Raw genomic sequence first — 25,144 nt, 5'->3', positions numbered from 1 at the left:
CTCTCCCTCCCTCTTCTGGTGATAAATCCAGGCCTGCTGGTCCTAGACTGTGGTCAGGGGCATGGATTTGGGCCTCCCCACCAAAGCAGCCGGGCAGTTGTGGAAGCCCCCTCTGCTTCATAACTCTGCGGGGGGGGGACGTTTTAGGGGGCGGGTGGGGAACGGTCCCATCCTGGCCCACAGAAGCATCTTTGGAAGGTGGCAAGGTGGGTGGAGCCAGGGAGTTGGAGGGGGGACCCCAACACAGCAGGCTTATAGATGATTGTGAGAGGCCCAGCCCAGATTTCCTGGCTTGGGAGTAACAGAGCACGAGCAAGATGATCACTTTACAGATTGCAGTTTAAAACGCAGATTATTATTCTGAGCTGTTCCCTGTGATTCAGTGCTGAGTCCTGACAACATTACAGTAACCCATCTGTGTTCATCGGCTAAGTCAAGAAATGTACAGTTAAGATGATGATTTGCTAGTAACTTTATTTGTGACATGAAACCAAGGAGGAGAACTAAGCACTGACCATTAGTTTATTAGATGATCCACGTGTCAGTCTCTTGCCAGCCGAGAACAAGAGATCTAGTTGGATTTACTCACTCCTCAACTGCTATTCAGGACCAAGAAAAGCAGCACCGCTGGGGGAATGATGCCGACAGTAATAAAGGAGTAAAAGACCAGCAGCAGCACATGCAAAGATCACAAGGGCTTTTCTGTAGGTTAGGAAGCCTCCCTCTGCCCTCTGCCTGGCCCTTCTGTTTGCTGCCAGGTAAGATCTGATCTTTGCATTTGTTAAGTTGGGCTCCGAGTACAGCTCATTGATGTAATGACTTCCTCCGTTATCCCAAACCATTCCCTGGATCATGGCCATCAGCTCAGAGACCTGCTTCTCCCGTTCTGCTCCAACCGCCCTGTTATTGAAGGCACAGAATCGGTCCCCACACTTCCGAATCAGCTCCCTCAGAGCCTGGTTATCTGAGCCCTTAACGTAATCCTGCAGGACCCAATCCCCCAGATCTTCCTTCCGGGTGAACAAGACGATCATGTGCCTGGTGGCCTCCAGACCAAACACATCCTGCACTTGCTTTGCTGCTGCCTCGTCTTCAGCGGTGAAACGACCCACCTGGGTCACAAGCAGCAGAGCGTGAGGGCCCGGCCTGGAGAGCGCAACGCAGCGCATGATCTCACTGCAGGAGTCCTCACTGCAGGATTCTGGATCAAAGATGTCCGCCGTGTCAATCACTGACACATCCCGGCCGTTCCAGCTCCCACACCCTCTCTGGCAGGTCAGAGTGGTTGCCTTCACCCCAAGCAGGGACTGGAACTCCTTCCGGCCAAGGATGGTGTTTCCGGTGGCACTTTTCCCACCTCCACTCTTTCCAACCAGGATGACCCTCAGTTCTGATTCTCTGCCCTTTCCTGTGGGTTTGTAAGAACACGTTAGAGAAGAAGCAGGATGGGGCTCTCCAGGTTTCACTTCTTCCCATCTGACTGTCAACAGATAAGGAATCTTTTGACATCCACTGGAAGTAATACAGTACATGGCTGGGATTCAGCAAAGCAGGAAGTCAGGCATTCAGAGTTTGAATGGTTTGCGACTGAGAGTCAGGCTCCCCATTCAAATGCAGCAAGCCAGGCAGGCAGGGAGGGAGGGAGCTTTCCTTCCAAAAAGCAGCTCTGCATATGCCTTCCTTCCCCCTCCCAGCTGTCCTGAGTTTCAGAGCCCTGCTACAGGGCCAGCTCCGAGGTCCTGGGCAAAGTGCCCTGCCCTGGTGGGCTTGGGGGTGGCGGCAGCAGCAGCAAGAGCACCTTTGCTCCTCCGGGTGGCATCTCCCCTTCCCCACAATGCCCAGCCCAGAGGAGCAACTCTGCATCCTCGCTGTTGCCACTTCCCTCTGCCCGGGAAGCCAAGGCTTCCCACTCCAATGGGAAGCCCACCTGCTGGTGGGCAACAGGTGGAATCAGCAGCAGTGAGGAAGCTCCTCTCAACGCCCCTCCATTGACCACCCCCCTTCCCATCTGAACCTGAATTTCCGCGTGACATGTGGGAACCAGGCCTTGCAGGCAAATTAAAACGCCAGGCCTCCAGCTGAGCCAGCACTAAGAGGCGTCCCAGCAAGGAAGGGGGGGGGGGTCAGTGGTGGTGCAAGATGCTGGTGTCAGGCTGGGAGTTAAGCCACCGCTCTGTAAATCCCGATGTGTGCTGCGGGAGGAGATTGGAATTGCTGAGGAATGAGAGGAGAGCTCTCTGCAAATGCTCAGAGGCACCCTCTACTATTATTCCTCCTCCTCCTCCTCAAGGGCGCTGGGCCACAAACTCACTGCCTGGTCATGGGCCCCTCACTGATGGCAGTGCCTGGAGACCAACGTCCTCAAAAGGGCATGATGGTAACAGCAGAGAGCCTCTCTGTGAGTTTGGTGGATCTGGCGCTCCATGAAGCAACTGGCAGCTCCTCTCACTGCTCTGGTCTCTGCCTGGGAGCCGCAGGCCCTGATCCGCTTCGCTTGCTGCTCCCAGCCCCCAAGGTGGGCACAGAACAGGAGCACGAGTGAACCCTCGATCTGTCCATTTCAGGATTTATTCCAGCTGAAGACTGGCTCTGAATGTGTGTGTGTGTTTTTTTAAAAAGCTCAGATTTTTTCCTGGTTCCAGACTGGAATTTTTGAGGGGCAGGGATCCAAATTACTCAGAATAGTCCCAATGAAATTAAAAGGACAAGTTAGACAATGCTTTGGGACTACTTCGAGCAATTTTCCTCACCATGTCAGCCTCCTGTCTGGTCTTCAGACTGAGCTCCGGATAGGTTAGACACACTGCAGTAAAGCTATTTATGTACGTGCATGAGAATCATGTGGGGAATCAGAGGGTGCTTTTCTGTCTCATGGCAGGACTTCCCCAGAGAGCTTTCTTGTTTCACAATTGATGTGTCCTGAAAATCGCCCCACCCAGAACCCCCCATTGCGCCCACAACCCAAGAGAGAAATGAGCATCGCTTTCGGGGCAGATCAGTGTCAATGCAGTTCAAGGCTTTTTTAAAAGGGCTTTAAAAAAAAAAAGACAAACAGCAAAGTCCTGTTACGGGATCTGATCCCAGATCTGGCAGTACACACACACCCAGTTTGTTTTACACCCCTACTGGAGTGTTTGGCATGGGTTGGCATGTGTGTAAGAGGAAATAGTCCAGGAATAAGCAATGTTTTAGCACTGGAGATTGGAATCACTCTAATGAGGGAGAAGCCGGGCAAATGCATTTTACTCCCAGGAGAGTCCCTGACCCATTAAAATCAGACTGACCGCACAGTTCGTGCAGTCTCCATTAAAACTTCCTGAGATTTCCCTCAGATGAATTGCATCTCCACTGCTCAGACCCCTCCAGAGCAAGTCTGCAACATTCCTGGCATTCCTGCATTGAATATCAAAATGGCCCTGGTTCCTCTTGGATCCATCCTATTGCCCCAGGGAGATTTGGCTTTTTTGTTAATCTCCACCTCCTGGATGGGTTTTCTGGCACCTTCTGGAAGCTCCTTTTGCCCATTCCTGTTTTCCTACTGGAATGCTTATTAACTAGGGGTGTGCATAAATCAAAGTCTATGATTCGATTCAAGGTGCAATTGAATCACAGACCTTCGAACTGATTTGTCGAAAGCAGCCAGCTTGGCCATCTGCCTCGATGACTCAGCCCCAAATCACCCAGGCTGCTGGAAATACTGGCCTCAAAAACTGGAACTCCCCCCACCCCTGGGAGAGCTGGTCAATGAATTAGGATCAGTGGATAGACCAGCCCTCCATTCTGAACTGAGCGTGTCAGCCCACCCAGGTAGACCTGTCCTCCGAGGCAGCCTGACACGCTAAGTCCAGAGGGGAGGGCTGATCTCATTTGGTAGACCAGCTCTCCCCCCAAAAACAGGAGAACTGGTCTACCAATTGGGATCAGCGGGTAGATCAGCCCTCCACTCTGGACTTAAGTGTGTCAGTCCACCTCAGAGGACAGGTCTACCTGGGTAGACCTGTTGTCCAAGGCAGACTAAAATACTAAGTCCAGAGGGGAGGGCTGGTCTACCCACTGATCCCAATTGGTAGAATAGTTCTCCCTGGGGGGACCCCATTTTGAGGCCTGTTTTTGCAGAAAAACTGGGCTCAAAATGGTATTCAAGAGAATGTCTTCTTCACCATGAGCCCCACTGCCTGTTAAGACCATCTGGAGAGGTTCATCTGCTGTTGCCGCCAACTCATCTGGTGGCTACTTGGGAACGGGCCTTCTCCGTTGCTGGCCCTGGACTTTGGAATATGCTCCCTGTTGAAATAAGAGCCGCCCCATCTCTGGCAACTTTTAAAAAGGCACTGAAGACACATTTATTCACCCACGGTTTTAATTAGATTTATAGTTTTTTAATCTTTTAATGTTGGGTTTTTAAATGATGTTAATGTTAATGATTTTAATTGTAAACCATCCAGAGATGCAAGTTTTGGGTGGCATAGGAATAGGTTGAATAAATAATTAATAAGCGAATAAAAATTTGAATCGCAGAAATCGATTCGGGTTGTATCAGGAGTCTCCTCAATCCCAAATCAGGCTTTCTATTTTGAGGGCGATTCAATTTGGGGTCAAATTTGTTAATCACCCCCAATTCAACCCAAATCGATTCTACGACAACCCAAATCCAACCCAAATCAACTCGACCCTACCTTTAACTATGGTGGCAAAAGCTAGTCACCCCTTTGTGGATGATAACTACCCAACACCAGTATTTTGCATTTTCGGCCATCAACATAAGGCTGTTTTCTGTCTTGCAACTTGTAATCCCATTCCTTCTTTTCTCTGACCCAAGAAACATATTGAGGTGTTCAGTGACTCACATCAGCACTGAGCACATGAATTGGAACTTATAAAAAATGGACTTCCAAGCCCCACACGCTCTCTCTGATCCTGGCAGTGCACCCCATTTTTGCTGTACTAAACACCTGGCTTCAGCACATCTCACATGGATAGGTAACTATGGCCTTTCTTAATTCCCCTTCCCATCCCAAGCATGCTTGAAGATATACCGTATGAATGCAAGGGTGAGTGTTTAAGGACCAGTCAGCCTAGCAGCTTTTAGACTAGAATAATGGGGGAAGCCCTTGTCCCTTGGAGAAGACAGCCAACTCTCCCCCAGGACAGGAGAAGAGTCTCCATGTTGGAGACTCACAATCCAAAGGGCTGCCCCAGGAGGCAGTCTAGAAACCTTTTGGGCTTTCACTGCCCTGTCATAGGTAGATTCCAACCAGATCTCCTGGGAAGGATTCCGTTCCTGTGTCCCTCTCAGATTTAAGCAACTCCAGTCACCAGAACCCCTCTGTCTTCAAAAGGACTTGGTCTTGGTTAGTAATTTAAATACATCTACCTAGTGTGTTAGTGGATTGCATCATTAATTGTTTAGTTATTCATTACCTAGCCAATTTCATACATATTAATCCACTTTAGTTATACAATAAAAGTTAAGTTTTAGTGCCTAGACACCAAACATCTAGTGTGTTCTCTAATGTGAGAATACATATGTTCTTTAAGGCCATGCTTCTTCATTGTTTTCAATAATATATATATTTATTTGGAACATTAGATCTGTGCCTTTCTTTCCCCCTGGGGACTGCTTAACCCAGCCTTGTGATCCGAATGTAGGGGTCCCAGGTTACTCCAACTTTACAGTCCTAATGTCAAGATCACACCAGATTGTGATGTTTTGTCTTGTTTCTTACCATACATGATCTTGTCCTCCTGTCTGGAATATCTGCAAAAAATAGAATGTGTGGGTCACAAGCAGCCTTTGCTCTGCAAACATGGAGAGCCTGCATTTAGAACATTAGAATGTAGAACATGAATTTAGAAATCCTCCCAGGAGAAGTGCGGCCTTGACATTCAGTCTGCTGCAGAGGACAGCGAGAACGGCACCTTCACCAAGAGGCCCCTGGGTGCAAACGCTCTTACAACCGAACCGGACCTGACAGGAGGCCTTGTGTGTCTGGAACTTCCACATTTTTTTTAAAAGGGCAAATTCAGCTGTGCCCCCTCCCCAGTTACCATAGGTGCTGAGGCACCAGCACTGGTGAGGGGTGTTAACCCTCCCCCCACTCCATTCTTTCAAGGCAAATGTCCCCCTGGAGCAGCTGCTTGCCTTGTGGGAGAGAGGTGGATCGACTCCCCCTACAAGCATATCTGCTGCTTTCCCATATGTTTTCCACCCAGAAACAGGTCACCATCTCAGAACCTTTTCTCCTTCTCTCCCCGCACACCCATCTCTACCTTTTTAGCGATTGTCAGTATAGTCTTATCAGCTGCTTCTGCAGATCTTTTTGGTTTCTGGACTGCCTTGCACGCTGTTTCCGTCTTCTGGTTTCGGGCAATTAACAGGGAATAGATTTGCTCCATGTTGAAAAACACTTCATGGTGCCAGGAATTAGGTTCTCCTCTGCCCAGAAGCAGAACGGTCTTCTCCCAGCAACCAGCCTGGCGGAACTAGCAGCAGTTCAGAGGAAGAGCCGTGCATTGGGAGCTGCAACCATACCGGCCGCCACCTTCACCTCCAAGGAGGGACTTGGTCTTTCAGAGGGAGAGTGACCCCTTCCAAGACCGGATTTATCTCATTACTCGGATGATCAGTTCTACCAACCCAGAACACTTCTGTCTTATCTGGATTAAGTTTCAGCTTGTTTTCCCCCATCCAGTCCAGAACAGCCTCCAAGCCAGAGCATCTATTGCTTCCCTGGTATCTGCTGACTTAAAAGATAGGCAGAGCTGGGTGTCATCAGCATATTGATGGCACCACAGCCCACACCCACAGATTATCTCTCCCAAGGGTTTCATGTAAATGTTAAAACAGCATGGGGGACAGAATCATACCCATGTGGCACCACATAGGCCAAAGGCCAAGGGGTGGAACAGGCATCCCCCAGCACCACCTTCTGAGTACAACCCTCTAGGTAGGAACAGAGCCACCACATCACCGTGCCCCCAAGTCCCAACCCGGAGAGATGGCCCAGAAGGATACCATGACCATGGTCCATGGTCTCGAAAGCAGGTGAGAGGTCCAGGAGGATCAACAGAGTCACACTCCCTCTATATCTCTCCCAGCATAGGTCATCCACCAGGGCAGTTTCAGTCCCATATCCAGGTCAGAAGCCAGACTGGAAAGGATCTAAGTAATCAGATTCATCAGCATTGCCTGGAACTGAGACGCCACAACGCTCTCCAACACCTTGCCCAAGAAGGGGAGGTTTGAAACTGGTCGAGAGTTATTTAAGTCATCTGGGTCCAAGGAGGGCTTTTTAAGGAGGGGCCTAATGACTGCCTCCTTCAGGCAAGGGGGGACCACCCCCTGCTCTAGAGAGGCATTCACCAGCCTTGCCACCCACGGCCCAGTCCCTCCCTTCAGGCCTTCACCAGCCAAGAAGGGGAAGGGTTGAGGACACACATGGTAGGCCTCAGCCGTCCAAGCAGCCTGTCCACCTCCCCAGGCCACACAGTCTGAAAAGCATCCAATATAACAAGACCAGAGGGTGCATCAGCAACATCCAGTTCCGGTGCTGCAAAAATCATGGCATCCAAGTCAGAACGGATAGGAGCGATTTTATCTGCAAAGTGTAAAGCGAATCGGTCACAGTGGGCTGCTGTTTGATGGTCTTTGGAGTCCTCACCTCGGGAGGCCCTGAACCATGTCTGAAGGCAGCTGCAGGTGGCCTCAGATGCAATTCTGTGATCAGGCAGGGCCCTCTGGCTCTATCTGCACGGCGCGATGTCGGGGTGCAGGGAGGGGGCACTGCCCCGACGCCACCAAAGGATGCCTGGCGGCCCACCTGGCCTGGCTCGCGTGCGAGTGGGCTCTTGCACAGGCGAGCAAGGGGCACGCTGTCGAGAACGCATCCAATGGCGGGGGCGGCCTCAGGCGGGTGACCCGGCTGTGCAGAGGGCCCTGCCCGTCTGAAGCAGCCCAATGGCCACAGCGGGGAGCCGGAGCACCCCCCCCCCGCCCCCGTTAGCGCTCGGTGGGAAGCACACCGAAGGGTGGCAGCCTGCGCGTCGGCATCAGCCCGGCAGGAATGCATCCCACCGAGGGTTTGGGCCCCACCCAGCGCGCCACAGCAGGGCTAGGCCCCGACCCTGCCTGGGCTTCAAGGGGACTGCGAGCCCAGCCGCTGACGAGGGACCCACCTGGCCTCTGAGGCGGGAGCGCAGCCCGCGGCGCCTCCGGGGGACTCTGGCGTGCGCCTCCTCCTCCTCCTCCTCCTCCTGACCGCGGGCGGAGCCGTGGCCGCACGGCGCTTTCGCGGGGGAGCGCTGCTGCCGGGCGCCAGAGCCAGGCGCGCCTTCTGCCCTCCCTCCCTCCCTGCCGCAGCCGGACGACGAAGCCCTGCTAGGCCAGCTGCTGCCAGAGAGGCGCTCCGGCAACCCGCTCCGCCGGCCGGAAAGCGAAAGCGAAAGCAGCAAGCTCGGCACGGGAGCCCAGCCCCAGGATCTGCGCGCTCCCGCCGGCGCGGCTCTCCAGGCAGGCAGGCAGATAGGTAGGTACGGCGGCGGCTCCGCCTGGCTCCGCTTCGTGTCTGGGGCTGCGGTCTGCACGGCTTCTGTCTTCCTGACTCGGACGGGCTCGCCGGTGTCGCGAAGGGCGGGCGCTGGGCTGGCCGCTCGGGTTGCCAACATGTCATTGCGCGAAGAGCGAGGGGCAGAAGCGGCGGGGTTGGCAGGGCTGGAGGTGTGTGCAGCAGGGAAGCGCGGGGCAAGGTTGCCAACTGTCCCTCCTTTCAGGGATGACATGTTGGCCCCTCCTTTATTCAATAGCATACAGTTCAGTTGCAGATGCGTCGGTGATGCTCAGGCTCCTGAATACCGCTCCATACACCTCCCAGCCCCTCCCCCCAAACTTGTGCCCCTCCTTCTAGCCATGAAAAGTTGTTGGCAACCCTAGGCGGGGGCGCTGCTTAAAGCTGGGGAGGGTGCACTTACCCCTCCCGCCACTTTCCCCCTGCCAGCGTCCATTTTTGTCCAAGCCCATCGGAGCAGCCGCGTTCCTCCCTGTGCCACTCCTGTTGTCCAGATATAACCGAAAGTACCCAACATGCCTGCACGTTGCGCCTGCCTGCCTGCCTGCCTGCACATCAGGTGCAGGTAGGTGCAACATGCTGAGCTAGCGGGCGCATGCACATCAAATATTTCCGGTTATATCCAGACAACGGGGACAACAAGGCGGCAGGGGTGGGCTTTGACGCCGTAAAGGGCCTCTGAACTGGTTCTGTGTACATCCCTAGTATGCTTTGCACAGTGGTTAACTACTCAGTGTGTTGAGGGAAATGAGAGCCAGCGTGGTGTCCTGGTTAGAGTGCTGGGCTAGAACCAGAGAAACCCGAGTTCAAATCCCCATCCAGCCATGAGATTAGCTGGGTGACTCTGGGCCAGTCACTTCTCTCTCAGCCTAATCTACTCCACAGGGTTGTTGTGAGGAGAAACTCAAGTATGTAGTACACCGCTCTGGGCTCCTTGGAGGAAGAGCGGTATATAAAATGTAACAAAATAAAATAAATAAAATAATCAAGAACCCGAGTATCAATGAATATGCGGAGATGGCAAAATTTACAACACTTATAAGGGATGAAAACTTGGAATGTTTCAAAGAAGATTGGGAACCTTTGTTACTTAAAGAACTATTTTTCTAACACGGACCTTGCAGCAGGGTTTGAAATTTAGTAATCACAGCAGGTTGGGTAGGATAAAATCAAATTGTAAAGTGGAGTATATATGTTTTGTATTATTATAGCAATGGCTTATATGTATACTTAACAAGAACTGCACAGACTGGTAAGCGGGAAGTCAATATTTACTTAATTAAGTGTAACTTGATTGTTAAGGTATTGTAAAAATCAATAAAATTTTAAAATGCGAAAAAGAGCCCGAGTATCAATGATGTATATGTTATTGAATTATATGCTATTGAATAATCTCAGCATTGTTATTATTTAGAACAGAGTTTCTTAACCTGGGCCCCCAGATGTTGATGGACTATAACTCCCATCATCCCCAGCCACATGGCTGGGGATGATGGGAGTTGTAGTCCACCAACATCTGAGGGCCCAAGGTTAAGAAACCTTGTTCTAAATAACAACAACCCTGATTTAGGACATATTCAAGGTATACCACTTTCTAACAAAAACTTCTCAAGATAGTTTACATTGCAAAAGGAATACAATGCCTCCCTGCAAGTATTTTACACTTCATGGTGGATGTTCTGTAAGCTGTTCTGGCCCCTGTTGCAGAATCACAGGGGGAGGGGGAGGGTTCTGAAAACAAAATAATGTTGAGAAGAAAGGTGGGAGTCAAAACCCTGCCTCACCCAGAAACCTACAAGCAGATCCCTACCTATCGAGCTTTTGCTCAGCCTGACGATTCCCCGGAGCAAGGACAGCCAACCTGGGACTCCCTGGCTGCCACTGGACTCCATATCTGGGATTGCGGGGGAGGAATTGCGGTCAGAGGGTGGGCATTACGGAGAGGCTTTCGTTCCCCCACCCCACGATAAAGAAAGCAAGCCTGGCAGCTTCTGTAGTCAGTCAGACAGAGATCAGCCCTGGGAAGTGCGAGCGGAGCAGGACTTGGCTGAGATGCTGGCTCACCAGGCCTCAGGCCGGCTTTGTAGAGGAGCCAGACATCAGATCTTCAAAGGGCCTCTGGTCACGTGCAGAGTGCATTTCTTTCACCAGTAACTAACCACAGTTCAAAACTTTGGTCAACCACAGAGTCGCTGAAGAAGGCCAGCTGGTCTGTGGCTCAACTGACACCTTTCCCCCCACTTTCTTTAGGTGCACAACCATCAGCTGGACACTGAGAAGACTTTATATCAACCCCCCTCCCCACTGAGTGCCTATACCAGCCACAGAATAATTGAGCTCAAAGGCTTTCAAGTATTTTAAACAACTGGTGCACTAACATCTATCATGCCCATGACCTCTCCTCCTATGGGATCACAATTCTAACCCCCCAATATATATATATTTGGTGCAATAGTCAGCCAGCTATATGGCCGCCTCTATCCACATGGTGAAATGGCAGCTCACTAACATCTTTCTTGTATTCTTTTCTAATTCAGAAAGTTGTCAACAGACTGAACAATGGATAAACTGAAAGGGCAGTGGCAAAAATTGAGGCAATCCTTTAAAAAAGACCCAGGTAAGCTGCCTCTCCCCTCCCCCATCCCATCCCATCCTGAAGTTGTGTAGCCCTGTCTAGGATATCCGGTGCAGGATGCTAAGTAAGGCAACCCATCCCACAAAGCTCAGATCAGAGGCTGGGCCACACAACACCCCTGCTTTCTGGAGGGATTTGTCCCTCCTGACTTTCCCATTCAGCTTCCTGTTTACCAGTCCCCTCATGTTTGAGAAGTTTCTTCTTCTTCTTCTTCTGTCCAACGCATCTGTGGTAGACTTGCTTGGCAATGCTCCACTTGCATATAGACTGAATTGGATCACACTATGGTCTCTGTTCCTCAATGGACATAAGTTGTTTCATCAGCGGCCACCTCTGCTGCAAGCAAGCTCCATTCTCTCTGCAGCCACTGCCACCCTTCTAAAACCAAGTGGCATCACCAACCAGAAAGGTGGGGCCAACAGGGAAGAGGAATGATGCCAACAAGGGAGGCTTGGCTCACAGCAGTGTCAGGAGGCAGCAGCACCATTCAGGATGCCGCCAGTAGGAGGCGCCCCACAGTCTTCCTTGCTTGAGGCCCCATTTGGGCTAGAACCAGCCCAGGGCCTGGCCACTAGGGCACTTTACATCAGGCTGGCCTCAAAATAGTTCACAAGCTTCAAGTTGCCCAAATGTGGCAGTGTGGCACTGGTCTCCATTGATGGTGGAAGAACACACAACAGTGATCCTCTTCCCAGTTTGGTGCTGGATTTAATGGAAGGTGCTGGTTTTGACTCCTAAAGGCCTGGGTCCAGGTCTTTTGAGGGAGCACTTTCTGACTAGTGATGTGCATGGAACCGTGGAGGCGTGGTTCAATGCCAGCGGGGGTCTCGCTTTAAGGGTGGGGAGTTGTACTCATCCCTCCCGCCACTTTTCCCCTGCCGGTGCTCCGTTTTCTTGCAAAGTTTTGGGGGCAGCAGCGTTCCTCCCTGCCGCATGCTCCCACGTTGCGTGTGTGACGTGCGCACGCAATGTCCAACGTGCGCGGCAGTGGGAGCATGCGCAGTCGCTACTTCTGGTATTTCCAGCCAACAACGGGGGCAGGGGCGGCAGGGAGGAATGCTGCCGCCCCAAAAACTTTGCAAAAAAAGGAGCTCTGGCAGGGGGAAAGCGGCAGGAGGGAGAAGTACAACTCCCCACTCTTAAAGGGAGACCCCCGCTGGCGTCAAACCACCGAACTGGTCCACATTCAAAGCAGTTTGGAGGCCTCTATAATGGCCTCCGGACTGGTTTGTGCACATCCCTATGTCTAACATGAACACCCCACCTGTAAATTAATATTACCACAAGACATGTTGCCCCTTACACCATCCCAGGCAATGGTATGACTCCCTTCAAACAGAAGCCGGGATTTTCTAGTGGTGTACTCCCTAAAAGATGTACGGGAAGAATGGCAGTTCAGTCCCCCAGTAGCAGAGCAGAACCAGTTCAGTGAGAATTCAGCCAAGCAAGAGGTCTGGAGATAACTCTTTAGTATTGAAGAACAACAAGGATTCATTTACAAGTTACAAAAGATTAGGATAGCTGAGTTTAAGGCCGAAGGGGGGAGAGACTAACCAAACAGCCATCTCTGGAGAGACAAAATGGAGACTAACACTGGAAGGACAAAGAGGGGAGGAGTCCAGCACTTGTATCCATGACCCTAAAACCCCCAGTGGTCACTATGGGACATTGCAGCCAAGAGCTGATGCTGCCAGGGTCCTAGCTCCAACAAAAGACTAGGGTTATTTTAAGGGTCTATGTGAACAAACTTTCTGCAACAACTGTGGTAAATGAGTGTGATTTCTTTCCAGCAGAGCCACTCAGCAGCAGCCCTCCCTCTGAGTTGCGGATTGTCCTCGTTGGGAAGACTGGGGGAGGGAAGAGTGCCACTGGAAACACCATCCTGGGTGAAGAGAAGTTTGAGTCCAAACTTTCGCCAAAGCCAGTGACCCAGGCTTGTAGGAAAGAGAACCGGGCAGAGGAGTGGGAGGGGAAGCAAGTGGTTGTGGTTGACACTCCAGCCATTTTTGACGCCAGCATTAAAGACCCCCAGTATATCCAGCATTGCCTCCATCTGGCCAGGCCAGGCCCCCACGCTCTGGTGTTTGTGACCCAGGTTGGTCGTTTCACAGAGGAAGACAGCGTGGCCCTGAAGCAGGTGGAGAAGATCTTTGGCCAGGAGGCCACAAAGTACATGGTCGTCTTATTCACCCGCAGAGAAGACTTGGATGGGGAACGCCTGAAAGACTACATAAAGCGGTCGAAGAACAAGCCCCTTCAGGACTTGGTCAGAAGGTGTGGGGGCCGTTGCTGTGCTTTCAACAACAAAGCGGCAGGAGAGGAACAGAACACCCAGGCTGAAGAGCTGCTCTCCCTGATTGAGCAGATGGTGCAGACGAATCGGGGGAAACCGCATCTCAAGGCCTGTGATGCCCCAGCTTCATTACCTGGGAGGGCTCACTCAGAATAATGGGCTGGGAGGGACCCCAGCAGGCATTTCTGAGATGCTTCAGTGCCATGGCCAACTGGAGAGATTTGTACATGAGATATGATGATAAGATATGAGCTTCTGCCAAGGAAGAAGGGGGAAAACCACTTTTTCCCTTTCTCTCTCCCCCTCCCCACCGCCCCCGTCTTCTTGGAAACTAGGCAATGTGACTGTGAAACCAGCTGGAAGATTTGGTTAAACTTGTTAAACCTCTATATTAAGGGAATTTTAGGGGAGGAGGGAAGAGTATGCTGGGGTGATTAGCTGGGCTGGGGGATATTGACAAGTACTTTTAAATTAGGTTGATGCAGCAGGCTGGAACCGAGGGAGACAAACTGATGTTCCTCCCCCCCACCCCGCCACCCTCAAACCTTTAGAGGCTTCCTCTGCAACAGTGTTTGCTTCCGGTTTGAGTGGGTTAGGATGGGGGGCTGGGGGGAAGCACAACCAAAAAAGTTTTAATAGTTTGATGATTTTAAATAGTTTAAACGTTTTAAAATTTTAAATTCTTGTAAGGTTTTAAGTTTAATTTGTTGTTTTTATTGTTTTGTTGTAAATCGACCAGAGACTTGTGTTTTGGATGGTATACAAATATGTTTGTATGTATGTATAATTAATTATGTTAATTATATATTATGATGATTTTAAATTTGATTTTTATGGAGTTTTATTGTATTTTAACCTTTGTAAACCACTTTGGGATGTTTTATGAAAGGCAGTATAAAAACTGAATAATAAATAAAATAAAGTAAAAAATTAAAAAATAGAATTCTACAAATTTCCAACTGTCCTTTTAGTTCCCTTTTCCAATCACATTATTGCATAGATTTAATTCCTTCAAATGTCTGTGCAAAACGACTTTGCCTGGCCAACCACAGGCTTCTCCTCCTGGCTACTGATTGAGTCCTGGGTGTGTAGGAGAGCACCTCGTTCTTCACCAACCCTGCTGGCTATTCAAGGTCATTCAGGGAGGTGCAGTGGCAGTTTTCACTGGCTCAGTGGGGCACCTCCTAACCGGCTCTGGTACGAACCGTGCATCCTTCACTCCAACTCAACTGTCCATCGTCCCCCTCCAACACACAGTGGCTTCCTTAAAAAAAAAAAAAAAGCGAGAGGAGAGGCAGGAAAACCAAATCAAATATGCATAAAAGTACAAGGTTGGAGTATAGTGTGCTACACCAGTCCTTTAGTAAGATCCCACTCAGCAACACATGAGACTGGCATGGTGGATATTGAACAATATTAGGAAAGAGATTTAAGCATGCAAATAAACTAAGAGAGGGATTCAAACTGGGTGTGACAGTTTCAAAATCTGTATGGTTAAATCTGGATTCGTCCCCATACTTTTTAAACCCATGTCATTGGAAACTGATATCATATATTTCTACATCAGGTGTTATCTCTCTGGCCAAAATGATCTTGCTAATTCTGGAGTCTGTTTAGCTGGGGGGCCCTCATAGAAAGAGGGAGTGTGAATCTAATCCCCTTTCCAATGTGTGGTGCTTGTAGCTAAATCTAGGGGTGACAAGTCCACTGCCAACTAAGTGATATGTCCCCATGTATAACGTGGACTGGGAGCTCACTTTGTGGTGCAGCTCCTGAGCATAACCAAAGTGCAATTTCCAAGCCTGCAGATGCAGTTGCAACCACGAAGGCTTCTGGGAGCAGGCAGAATAAGGTTATCAGCTCCTCCCCACCAACCATACTGCAGTTTGGAGCCATGCTGGAGATCTCTTGACAAGGAAACAGAACTCACTTTTGTGCACACACCTCTGAACTGCATCCTTAGAGAGCAGGGAGCAGTCGATCATCCATCAGGGTTGTTCTAGGCCTCCTGGAGCGCTGCTGGCAGAAGTAGAGCCCTTTCCCAGCTTGGATGTGGTTTGTCTGTCATGGGAACTGCAGTCCAGGGAGGATTTGGTGTGCCTTATAATCTGGACTCTCAGCCCTGCCCACAATGGTAGTTTCCAGAGATCCTTGCCATGGCACTTGCCGCTTAAACAGAGTTGGAAATGATTTAAATGTGCCATGTGGACAGGCTGCTAGAACGAGCAACCCAGTAATCCCAGAAACGGAGACACTGAGGCAATGGCAGATATTTAATTGTTTCAATTAACAACAACAAAAGAACAGTGTGAAATATTTGGCCCATCTCATGCCTAAAGTTTGCAACAGGTTACAGAATTTAAAAGTGTATTTCATCAGAAAACCAGACTGCATTTAAAAACCCAATCCTAGGTCTTTACAAGCTCAGCCTTGAAAGTCTCTCCAGCTGCAAAAATCACCCCAAAATAGAAGGTTTTGCAATGCTGGTTAAAAATGCCCAAGCTCAAGCTTTGGTTTGCTTCCAGTTGCTGGAGTTTTACAACAGAAGGGAAACCAGACAGGCACATATTGTAGAAGATAATCACCAATGGAAACTAGTAGAGCGTGATGAGATAAAGAGTAATAGATTGTATCATCTGTTATGGCTTAGATACAGATTATATTCCCAGGAATCTTCCACTGAATGAGGAAATCCCCAAATCAATATTGCTCCAGGACACGCTGCTCCCGCTGTGAACCAAGGGTACATGACTGCAACCCTCAAAGGAACAAATACGCACCATTTAGGAAGCTCAAGTTGCTTGAGAAAGAAAACATGATGTATGGAAATTATACAGGTAGGTGCCGTCTACTGAGTAAGTCTACACTGACCAGCAGACGCTCTCCAGGGTTTCAGACGCAGGAGGCTTCCCCAGCCCTGCGGGGAGACGCTGCCAGGGATGGAAACTGGGACCTACTGCATGCAAAATAGACACTCTGCCACTAAACTAATTCACGTACCAGGATAATGACAATCACAATCACAACAATTCCTCCAATTCCTGCAAGCACTAGTCTCTTTCTATCCCAAACCCAAGCGCCCTCTGCCCTTTTCCTGGCTCTTCTATATTCCGCCAGGTAGAATTTGAGCCTCGTGTTGGTCAGACTGGGCTCCAAGTACAGCTCATTGACGTAGTATCTTCCGCCGTTCTCCCGAACCATTTTCTGGATCATGGTCATCAGCTCAGAGACTTGGCTCTCCCGTTCTGCTCCTTCTGCCCTGTTATTGAAAGCGCAGAAGCGGTTCCCGCATTTCTGAAGCAGCTCCCAGAGAGCTTTGTTATTTGATGAGCTTACGTAGTGCTGCAAGGACTCCTCCCCTAAATCTTCTTTGCGGGTGAACAAGACAATCATGTGCCTGGCGGCCTCCCTCCCAAACACATCCTGGACGTGCTTCGCGGCCGCTTCATCTTCCGCGGTGAAACGACCCACCTGGGTCACTAGCAGCAGAGCGTGTGGGCCTGGCCTGGAGAGGTCAATGCAGTGCTTGATCTCCCTGAGGGATTCGTCACTGCAGGATTCGGACTCAAAGATGTCTGCCGTGTCAATCACAGAAACGTCCTGGCCATTCCAGCTCCCACGCCCTCCCTGGCAGGTCAGAGTGGTTGTCTTCACCGCTAGTGTGGACTGAAAGGCCTCCTTCTGGCCGAGGATGGTGTTTCCGGTGGCACTTTTCCCGCCTCCACTCTTTCCAACCAAGATGATCCTCAGTTCTGATTCTCCGTCTTCACCTGCGGAGTACAAAGATGATGTCAGAGAAGAGCAGAAAAACACAGCCATGGCTCAATGGGTTGCCAGGTAAGTGTCAACGGCTGCCGAATTTCTGATATTCCCTGTCAGATCATACATGGCTGTGATCCAATGCAGCCAGGAGTCAAACTGATACATTTTGGGATCAGTTCAGGTTCACCAGTGACCACATTTGCCCCCTTTCAGATCCTCTGACTCATTACATGGAAGCAAAAATAGATATTGGTTGAACATGCTGCTGCTGTTCTGCCAATGTGAAGGGAGATCACAGGTGCATGAAATGTCATGATGATGTGGTTATATCTCAGCCTTATACTAGGTGGGTGACCATACTAGATAGGAAAGTCTGTACTTGAAGCCAGAAACTGGAACACACCAGGGAGAAGAGGGAAGGAACTGTCAGAGCACGGTTCATTGTTCCTGAGCTATTACTGGGCAGTAAAAGAGGCAAATCTCAAGTTTAAAGGGAGAAATTTTCTCACTCACACCCCATTTCTCTAGGGTGTCTCTAGTGGAGCTGGGATCAGTCCTGGGAGGCTGCTGCACTCACCTGCCTGGGACCCTACAAGCCAAACCAGCACAGATGGAGCCTGTTAGGCAACTGAGTCCAGACAAGGCAGAGGTTTTCTTGGCTAGGAGAGCCAGTCTGGGGCCAAGTTTGCAGCCTGTTCTGGAGAGGGCTGTACTCTCTCTGGAGGATCAGGCTTGCCATTTGGGTAAAATGGGTTGGGCGCTGCTACTGGGTGGTCAGGCAATGGCCAGGGTGCTTTCGTGAAACTTTGGCTGGTGCGCCAACGACAGCCTTTCCTGAAGAAAGCGGATCCAGCCCCTACCACCTATGCTCAGAAAAGTGTGTGAGGCAAGCAGCGAGAGAGACAGAGGAAGGGGGCAGGGGCAGCCCGCTCTGTTATGAGAGAGAGAGAGAGAGAGAGCGCTATCTTTATTTTGGTCATTGACCAGCAATATATTTGACTGTCTCAGGGTAAGCAGAGATTTTCCAATCAACACTGGCTGACTTAGTGTTGAGAGTCTGCCACTTTTAACACTTCTGTGTTGAGTCCTGGAATTCCCTTATCGGGCTGATCTTTACGAGAAGTCCACAAACTGAAGATACAATGGAGGAGCTGAAAAAGTCACGCGACACTGTATGGACTTTCACCACCACCTCTTCGTCTTCAGCCTTCTCCCAACATTACTGCTCTTTGGGGAAACAAAAGTTTCAATATAAGCAGTCCGAGCATAGAGACTACAAAAACACTTTTAAATACATGCCTAAGCACCAGTACAACCTGTGCAACCATCAACAACAATGTATAAAACTGAGTGGGGTGGTTTCCAGGTCCCTGTGCAGTGTGGGTCCTCTACAGCTTTGGGACTGGAGCATTGCACACCAAGTATACCCCTTCATATCAAGGGCACAGTCAATATTCTGATGGACGCCCTCGGCAGGGACTTTGACTTGATCCAACATGAGTAGGAGGTCAATCCAGCCCTGCTGGAAAACACCTTTTGCCAATGGAACACCCTTCGAGTAGATCTCTTCGCCACATGATTCAACAAGAAATGCAGGCTGTTCTACTCCAGGGCAGGAGTGGGCCTAAACTCGAAGGGGGATGCATTTCAGATGCTGTTGACACAGCATCTCTATTCTCTTTCCTCTCCATTTCCCTTCTGTCAAGGGTCCTGGCCAAGATTCTTCTGGAATGCACCCATTGCATTCCTCTCACCCCATGGTGGCCACGGCAACCATGGTTTCTGACTTTTCTCAGGCTGCCGTGAGGCATCTACCTACGCCTGTCTCTTTGACAAAACCTTTTGTCTCAGCACGAGGGCTGTGTCCTCCATCCCAACCTCCGTCTGCTGAATCTGTCCACCTGTTATTATTAGATTCCATTCTACTGAACAAGCAGAAATAATCCACATGCAGAAATTACATGCATAAGTGGAGGCATTTATCTGCCCATGCCAAAGCTAAGGGCTTTGATCCTTTCACTGCTGTTATCTGCCAAATTCTTCTCTACCTCAAGCACTCTGGTCTCTCTAACACATCTCTCAAGGTACATCTGGCAGATCATTCTGCAAGACACCCTGGGCTGGATGATCAGTTTTTCCCCATCTAGATTCCAAACTCTTCCTCAAAGGTGTTAACAACCTCTTTCCTCCCAATGAGATCCTGTTAGAGCATCTCTCTGGTCCTCTCTTCTCTCCCTTCGAACCGCTCCTGTCCGTTAGCATCAGGTCCTTGTCCTTAAAAGTCACCTTTCTTGTTCCCATATATTTGGCACACCATGTCAGCCAGCTGATAGCGCTTTGTGCTGACTCTCCATACATGAAGTTCTTCGCAGACAAGGTCGTTCTTTGGATGGATCCCTTTTTCACTCCTAAGGTTGTCTTTGTTTTTCATCTCAATCAGGACTTCATATTGCCTGACTTCTTCCAGAACCCTTCCTCCTTACTGGAGAAGTTGATGCATTCCTTCGACAAGCCCTGCTCTACTACCTTAACCATCCTAAGCCCTTCTGTAGATCTAGGAAACTCTTTGTTTCATACAAAGGGGAAAATAAGGGGTGCCCTATTTCCTGCCAAAGACTTTCCCATTGGTTTGTTGAACTTATTTTCATGTGTTACCGCCAACAAGAGGTTCAGCACCCTTGAAAGATCAGGACTCACTCCACTTGGGCCATGGCCACGTTAGTGGCTCACATGTCTGGAATCAGTGTGAAGGACACCTTTAAGGCAGCCACGTGGTCTTCGGACTTACCTTTTGTAAAGCACTACACTACAGACATGCACTCAGTGGTGGAGGCCAACTTTGGTCCGGCGGTCCTCAAGAAAGTATTATGAATGGAATCCTGGCTCCTGCCTCCATCTTGGTGAGATAGCTAATCGCCCAGGTTGTGCAGGAACATGGATCACCTCAAAGATAAACAGGTTGCTTACCTGTAACAGGTGGTCTTTCTGGTGATCCATGTTCACTCACAACACCCACCTGGCCTACCTCGCTGCTTGGATTCCTCCATAGTTGTACTTTCTTGCCTTAATCTATGGACATTCCTCTTCACTCATTGCAGTGGTCGATCAGGAAATTAGAATGGCTGTCTCCCGCCAAAATTAATGGTTGAGCACATGTGCAATTCAGCAGAGCCGAAGAGCACCTCAAAGAGCCTGGAATTCTTCCACGGCAGGTTACTGCACAGGCGCAGTACCCAGGTTGTGAGTGAACATGGATCACCACGAAGATCACCTGTTACAGGTAAGCAACCTGTTTTTACTAACTAAAAATATTAATGAAAGCAATTACTAGTTGCCTGCAGCATGAGGGGAGAGGAGGAGGCTGCTAGAACCTTTCCTCCTCTCTGCCCCTGGTGCACTTCCAAAGCTTGCAAAGGCTGATTTTGAAAGGGGGTGGCCCCCGCCAGGGCCATGGGGCAAGGCCATCATGTTTGGACCTCACCTCAGGCAACACAAACCTTTGGGCCACACCTGGGCCAGCAAAAGAATCCCCACGGGCCACATTTGGACCCCAAGGGGCCTTATGTTGTGCAGGCCTGCTCTAGATCAGGGATTCTTAATGTTGGGTCCCCAGATGTTATTGGACTTCAACTCCCATAATCCCCAACCAAAGGCCACTGGGACTGGGGATTTTGGGAGCTGAAGTCAGGGGCGTAGCTAGCCCGCCGGCGGCCCATGTGCGGCCGCGGCGGGTGCCCCGATAGCCCCGCCCCCTGTGTCTGACATCAGACGCAGGGGATCGCCACGCCCCCGCGTCTGATGTCAGATGCGGGGGGGCGTGGTCTGGTTCCCGAAAGGAGCCTTGAGGCTCCGTTCGGGAGAAGCAGCTTTAAACAAAGGCTGGTGCTGCGTTCGCAGCACAGCCCAGGAGTGGCTCTTCCCAGGGAAGAGCCGCTTCTGGGCTGCATTGCAAACGCAGCACCGGGCGGCCCCTTCAGGAGCTAGTTAGGCTGGTGCTGCGTTCGCAGCACCAGCCAGGAGTGACTCTTCAGGGCTGCTCCTGGCTGGCGCCAGCCTAACTAGCTCCTGAAGGGGCCGCCCGGCCCCCGCTTGGGAGCTAAACTACTACCCCCGCGTCTGACATCAGATGCAGGGGGCATGTCAGGGCCGCGAATGGCGGCTCCTGATTGGGCACGGCCCGGGTTCTTTGAACCCGTTTGCCCAATTATAGCCCTGCCCCTGGTTATAAAAACAGATTAAACAAATAAATAAATAAATCATCAATAATAATAATAATAATAATAATAATAATTCGATTTCTATACCGCCCTTCCAAAAATGGCTCAGGGAGGTTTACAAAGAGAAATAACAAAACAAAATTAAAACCACTTGAAAATAATTTCAGCACTCACTAAAGGTCAGGCTAAAATGATATGTTTTTAGGGCTATTATAAAGGCTGCTAAAACTCTTAAGCCTCTATGATACCTAAGAAGTGCCTTCCGGAGCCCGGGAGTAGCTCCTGAGATGGCTGCTCTAACTGCACTCAGACCCTCCTTCGGAACTCAAGGTCTGATTTATTTATTTATTTGACTTTTTTTTTTTTTTACTGCCCAAAACGTATGTCTCTGGGCAGTTTACAACAAGATTAAAAAGTAAAACATTAATTAAAACAAAAAACAAAAACAAAAAAAAAACAAAAAAAATTAAAAGCAAGTAATTTAAAACACAATTTTAAATTTTAAAACAATATTCTAAAAACAACATTAAAACACTCAAAACAAAACAATCAAAACAAAAATCAAAACCAAACAAAAAATCAAAATGTCTTTGAGGGGTGGGAAAGGGATTCTGATCCGGCGCAACAGAGAGGTCCAAATAATGGTTCAGATCTGGGTCTAGCTTGAAAAGCAAAGAAGACTCGATCTGGTTTCTGAATGAGCTCCAAGTTCCCTGCAAGGAAACTCAATGGGCAAGAACCAAGGAGAACCATGCACAGAACTGGCAGTGCTTGTAAAGGGGGGATTTAATGTGACACAGGAGCATCTCCCACCAGATCTCTCTCCCCTGAAGAGGAGCCGTGGAGGAGGCTGAATTGCGACCCTATGAGTTGTGAAGGGGAAATGTGGGGGCACAATAAGAGGGCCTGAACATTTCCCCCTCTAACAGCAGCTTCTGGGGAGGAGGATCCAAGCCAGGCACATGGCGGAGAGGAGATGCTCAAATCCCTGCTCCCTTGGCACCCTGGCCCTGATCCAAATCAGCGCTTCGGTTGCCTTTAGCCAAAGACCAAGGCATCATCGGGAGAGAGGGTCCTGCATTTCCCACCTCACATTCCCTAGTATGGCCCCAGATGCCAGGGGCAGTTTTTCTTCAGGGAGCCTATGCGCTGGGAATCCTCGCCCGCGTGAGAAGACACTGTGGAGAGAGGGGACTCCCCTGGGAAAGCACCCTGCGGAGCCAAGAAGGAACATTTTGGAGATACATGCCAAGCAGCCAAGCAGCGCTGTCGCCAGAATCAGCGGCTCCGTCTTGCTCCTTACCGTGTCTGTTCTCGTCCATCGCTCCCTGGAATGTCTGCAAGAAAAGCACGTGTTAGATGCAAGCAGCCTTCCGTTTCTCTAGAGACACACAGAGTCGGGATGTGCATGGAACCGGTTCGAAGAAGCAGTGGTTCCACCGCTTCAAAGGTGGCGGGGGTCTCCCTTTAAGAGCAAGGGGAGGGTGCACTTGCCCCTCCCACCACTCTCCCCCTGCTGGCGTCAGTTTTTTAAGAAGCCCATCAGGGAGGTTTCCTGCTGCCCCAACGGGCTTTTAAAAAAACTGACGCTGGTGGGGGAACACTGGCGGGAGGGGTAAGTGCACCCTCCCCCCGCTCTTCAAGGGAGACCCCGGCCGCCTTCGAAGCGCCTCGCCGTGGCTCCGTGCAGATCCCTAACACAGAGCAGAACTTGAGAGATTGGGGGGCGGGGGGTGAGGGCGGGGAGTGTGCCTCAGGCCATCTTGGGAGCTCCTGACTGAAGCCAGATGCCGGCTCTGAATACCAGCCCTTGCTGGCTCTTCCAGAGGGTGTGGGGGGACCTTGGGGTTAGCTTCTCCTTCCCTCCTCTCTCCAGTCAAGGCACGGGGTGGGTGTTAAAAAGGGGAGCAGTGGGGTGTCTGTGTGTGTGAGAGAGAGAGAGAGACTCAGCTGCACTTTCTGAAAGGTCCAGCCACTTCAACCCAAGCTTGGGGGGTTAGAGCGCTTACCCACGGAGTGCCTGAGGTCGACTGATAGGTCATCATTTCTCTTCCTGTCGCTGCCAGGTGAGGCCCTCCGCGGATCTGTGGCTGCAAACAAGAGCAGTTTTTTCCTCCTTCAGGTGAGGGTGATGATGATAGCTGCTCCCTCCCTGCCTAAAGGCCTTAAGGGCAGTCAGCACCTTACAGCAGCAGGTATACAGCCCGGTTCGGATCGGCGAGGGGAACGCGTGGGTGGGTGCCCGGAAGGGGCCTGGACGCTGCCGGGCCCGCCACACACAGCCCCAGGCGGGGCAGGCACACGCACGAGGACCATCTCGGGCAGCTCTGAAGCCAGCCTGAGCGCCTGCAGACAGTGCCCCGGCCCAGGCGCTCCAGGCCTTGCTCTTGGGGAGGGCGACGGGTCCTGTGTCCTTTGCGCGCGTCTGAAGGCAGGACACCAGACAAGTCCCCTGGGTAGCGAAGAGGTGGCAGTTCTCAAACAGCTCTGCACCTGCGGAACTCCCTGCCCCAGGAGACTCGCAAGAACGGAGGCTTCTCTTCTACGAAGCAGTAGCACCCCTTCATCTGGAGGGAGGCAAGCAGGCGGGGATCCTCTCCCTCGTTGGCTTTGGTCTCTGGCTCGCGGTGGGTGGGGGCGCGACTGCCAGTTCCAGGAAGCGCAGCAGCCCTCCCCGCCTGCCTCCCCGGCGCTGTTCTCCAGCAGCCCGGCCAGGACCCCGAGGGCGCTTCCCAGGCCCCCGCCTCCTCCCCTCGCAGCCTCGCCTTGCCTCCCGCGGGCCTTACCTGCCGGGCAGCCGGTGGGGGCCGGGCGGAGAGCGAGCGCCCCGAGAGCCAGCTGCCTGCAGGGACGGAGCGCGCTGCTGGGCAGACTCCGGGAGGGCAGCCTGGCAGCAGCAGCAGCAGCAGCAGGAGGAAAGGCGGCGCCCCGAGAGCTGCCCCCGCCCGAGGGAAGCGGCGAAAGCGAAGCGCCGCCCAGTGAGTCCGCGCTGCGCTGCTGGCGGCTCGGTCGGTGGGAGCCGGAGCCGGAGCCGCGCTCGCGCCGCTGGGCTTCCTGGTCCTCGGAGAGGAGGGCCCGTCCTGACGCGGCGGCGGCGGCACCCCAAGCAAGGTCACCGCCTGGCGGAGAGCAGAGAGAGAGAGAGGAGCGCGGGCGGGAGCTGCCGCCGCCGCCGTCGCGGGAGAAGAGGAAGGCTGAAGGCGCCTGCCTGCCTGCTGGGAGGAGAAGCCCCGCTGCTGCTGCTGCTGCACCTCGGGGGGGAACCGAGTAACGGGTACAGACGCGCGCCCTGCACGGCCCCAACCCTCCGCACCTCGAAGGAAGCCCCTTTGAAGGCGCGCGTCTCCTCCGTCCGCTCGGGGTCAGGTGGGCGGGGGGGGGGCTGCTGCTGGGCGGCGGAGGAGCGTCCCCGCGCCGCGTCACCGAGGGGGTCGCCGCAGACTAGGCGAGCCTCCCAAGGCCCCGACGGTCCCCTGCACCGGCACAGGGCCAATGGCCGAGGGCGGGGGAGCCCAGCCAGGCGGTCAGGGAGTGGCGGCGCCCGCTTCCCTGTGGATCGTGCCACTGTCTGAGTGGGCGGGAGGAGGAGGAGGAGGGCCCCTTTCTCTCTTCCCCTGCCCACGCCGGGGCAGTGAGTGGCGCTCCCTTCCCCGCCGTCATTTGCATGTGTTTA

The 25,144-nt window shown here is 51.6% G+C and overlaps 3 protein-coding genes across 6 annotated transcripts in view; 2 read left to right on the top strand and 1 right to left on the bottom strand.

Moving 5' to 3' along the window:
• Positions 1-454: 454 nt before the first annotated feature.
• LOC128331387 (uncharacterized) lies at positions 455-25,080 on the bottom strand. The gene is made up of 7 exons (XM_053264732.1): positions 24,785-25,080; positions 23,481-23,561; positions 22,721-22,808; positions 16,481-17,262; positions 8,176-8,648; positions 5,727-5,758; positions 455-1,408 (listed from the first exon to the last, which is right to left on the bottom strand). Exons 2-7 carry the CDS (start codon positions 23,514-23,516, stop codon positions 600-602), a joined length of 2,220 nt encoding a protein of 739 aa, XP_053120707.1. The 5' UTR covers positions 23,517-23,561; positions 24,785-25,080; the 3' UTR covers positions 455-599.
• On the top strand, positions 11,099-14,315 carry LOC128329538 (GTPase IMAP family member 1-like). Of its 2 annotated transcripts, none has more exons than XM_053260938.1 (2): positions 11,099-11,181; positions 12,993-14,315. In XM_053260938.1, the coding sequence occupies exons 1-2, from the start codon at positions 11,124-11,126 to the stop codon at positions 13,646-13,648; spliced, it is 714 nt and encodes a 237-aa protein (XP_053116913.1). In that variant the 5' UTR covers positions 11,099-11,123; the 3' UTR covers positions 13,649-14,315. The 2 variants fall into 2 exon arrangements, with proteins under 2 accessions (XP_053116913.1, XP_053116911.1); XM_053260936.1 differs by having other exon boundaries at positions 11,109-11,181; positions 12,990-14,315.
• LOC128329530 (uncharacterized) overlaps positions 23,332-25,144 on the top strand; it is a 215,141-nt gene continuing 213,328 nt past the window's right edge. The window contains exon 1 of one of the 3 annotated variants that reach the window (XM_053260914.1): positions 23,332-23,537. The gene's annotated coding sequence lies outside the window, so the exon portion shown is untranslated. The other 2 variants (XM_053260913.1, XM_053260912.1) reach the window with 2 other exon arrangements.

This window comes from Hemicordylus capensis, chromosome 6 (genome assembly GCF_027244095.1).
Source record: "Hemicordylus capensis ecotype Gifberg chromosome 6, rHemCap1.1.pri, whole genome shotgun sequence".
NCBI lineage: Eukaryota > Metazoa > Chordata > Lepidosauria > Squamata > Cordylidae > Hemicordylus > Hemicordylus capensis.
The sequence above is the reverse complement of the archived record's forward strand: the minus strand, read 5'-3'. Positions and strand labels throughout refer to the sequence as shown.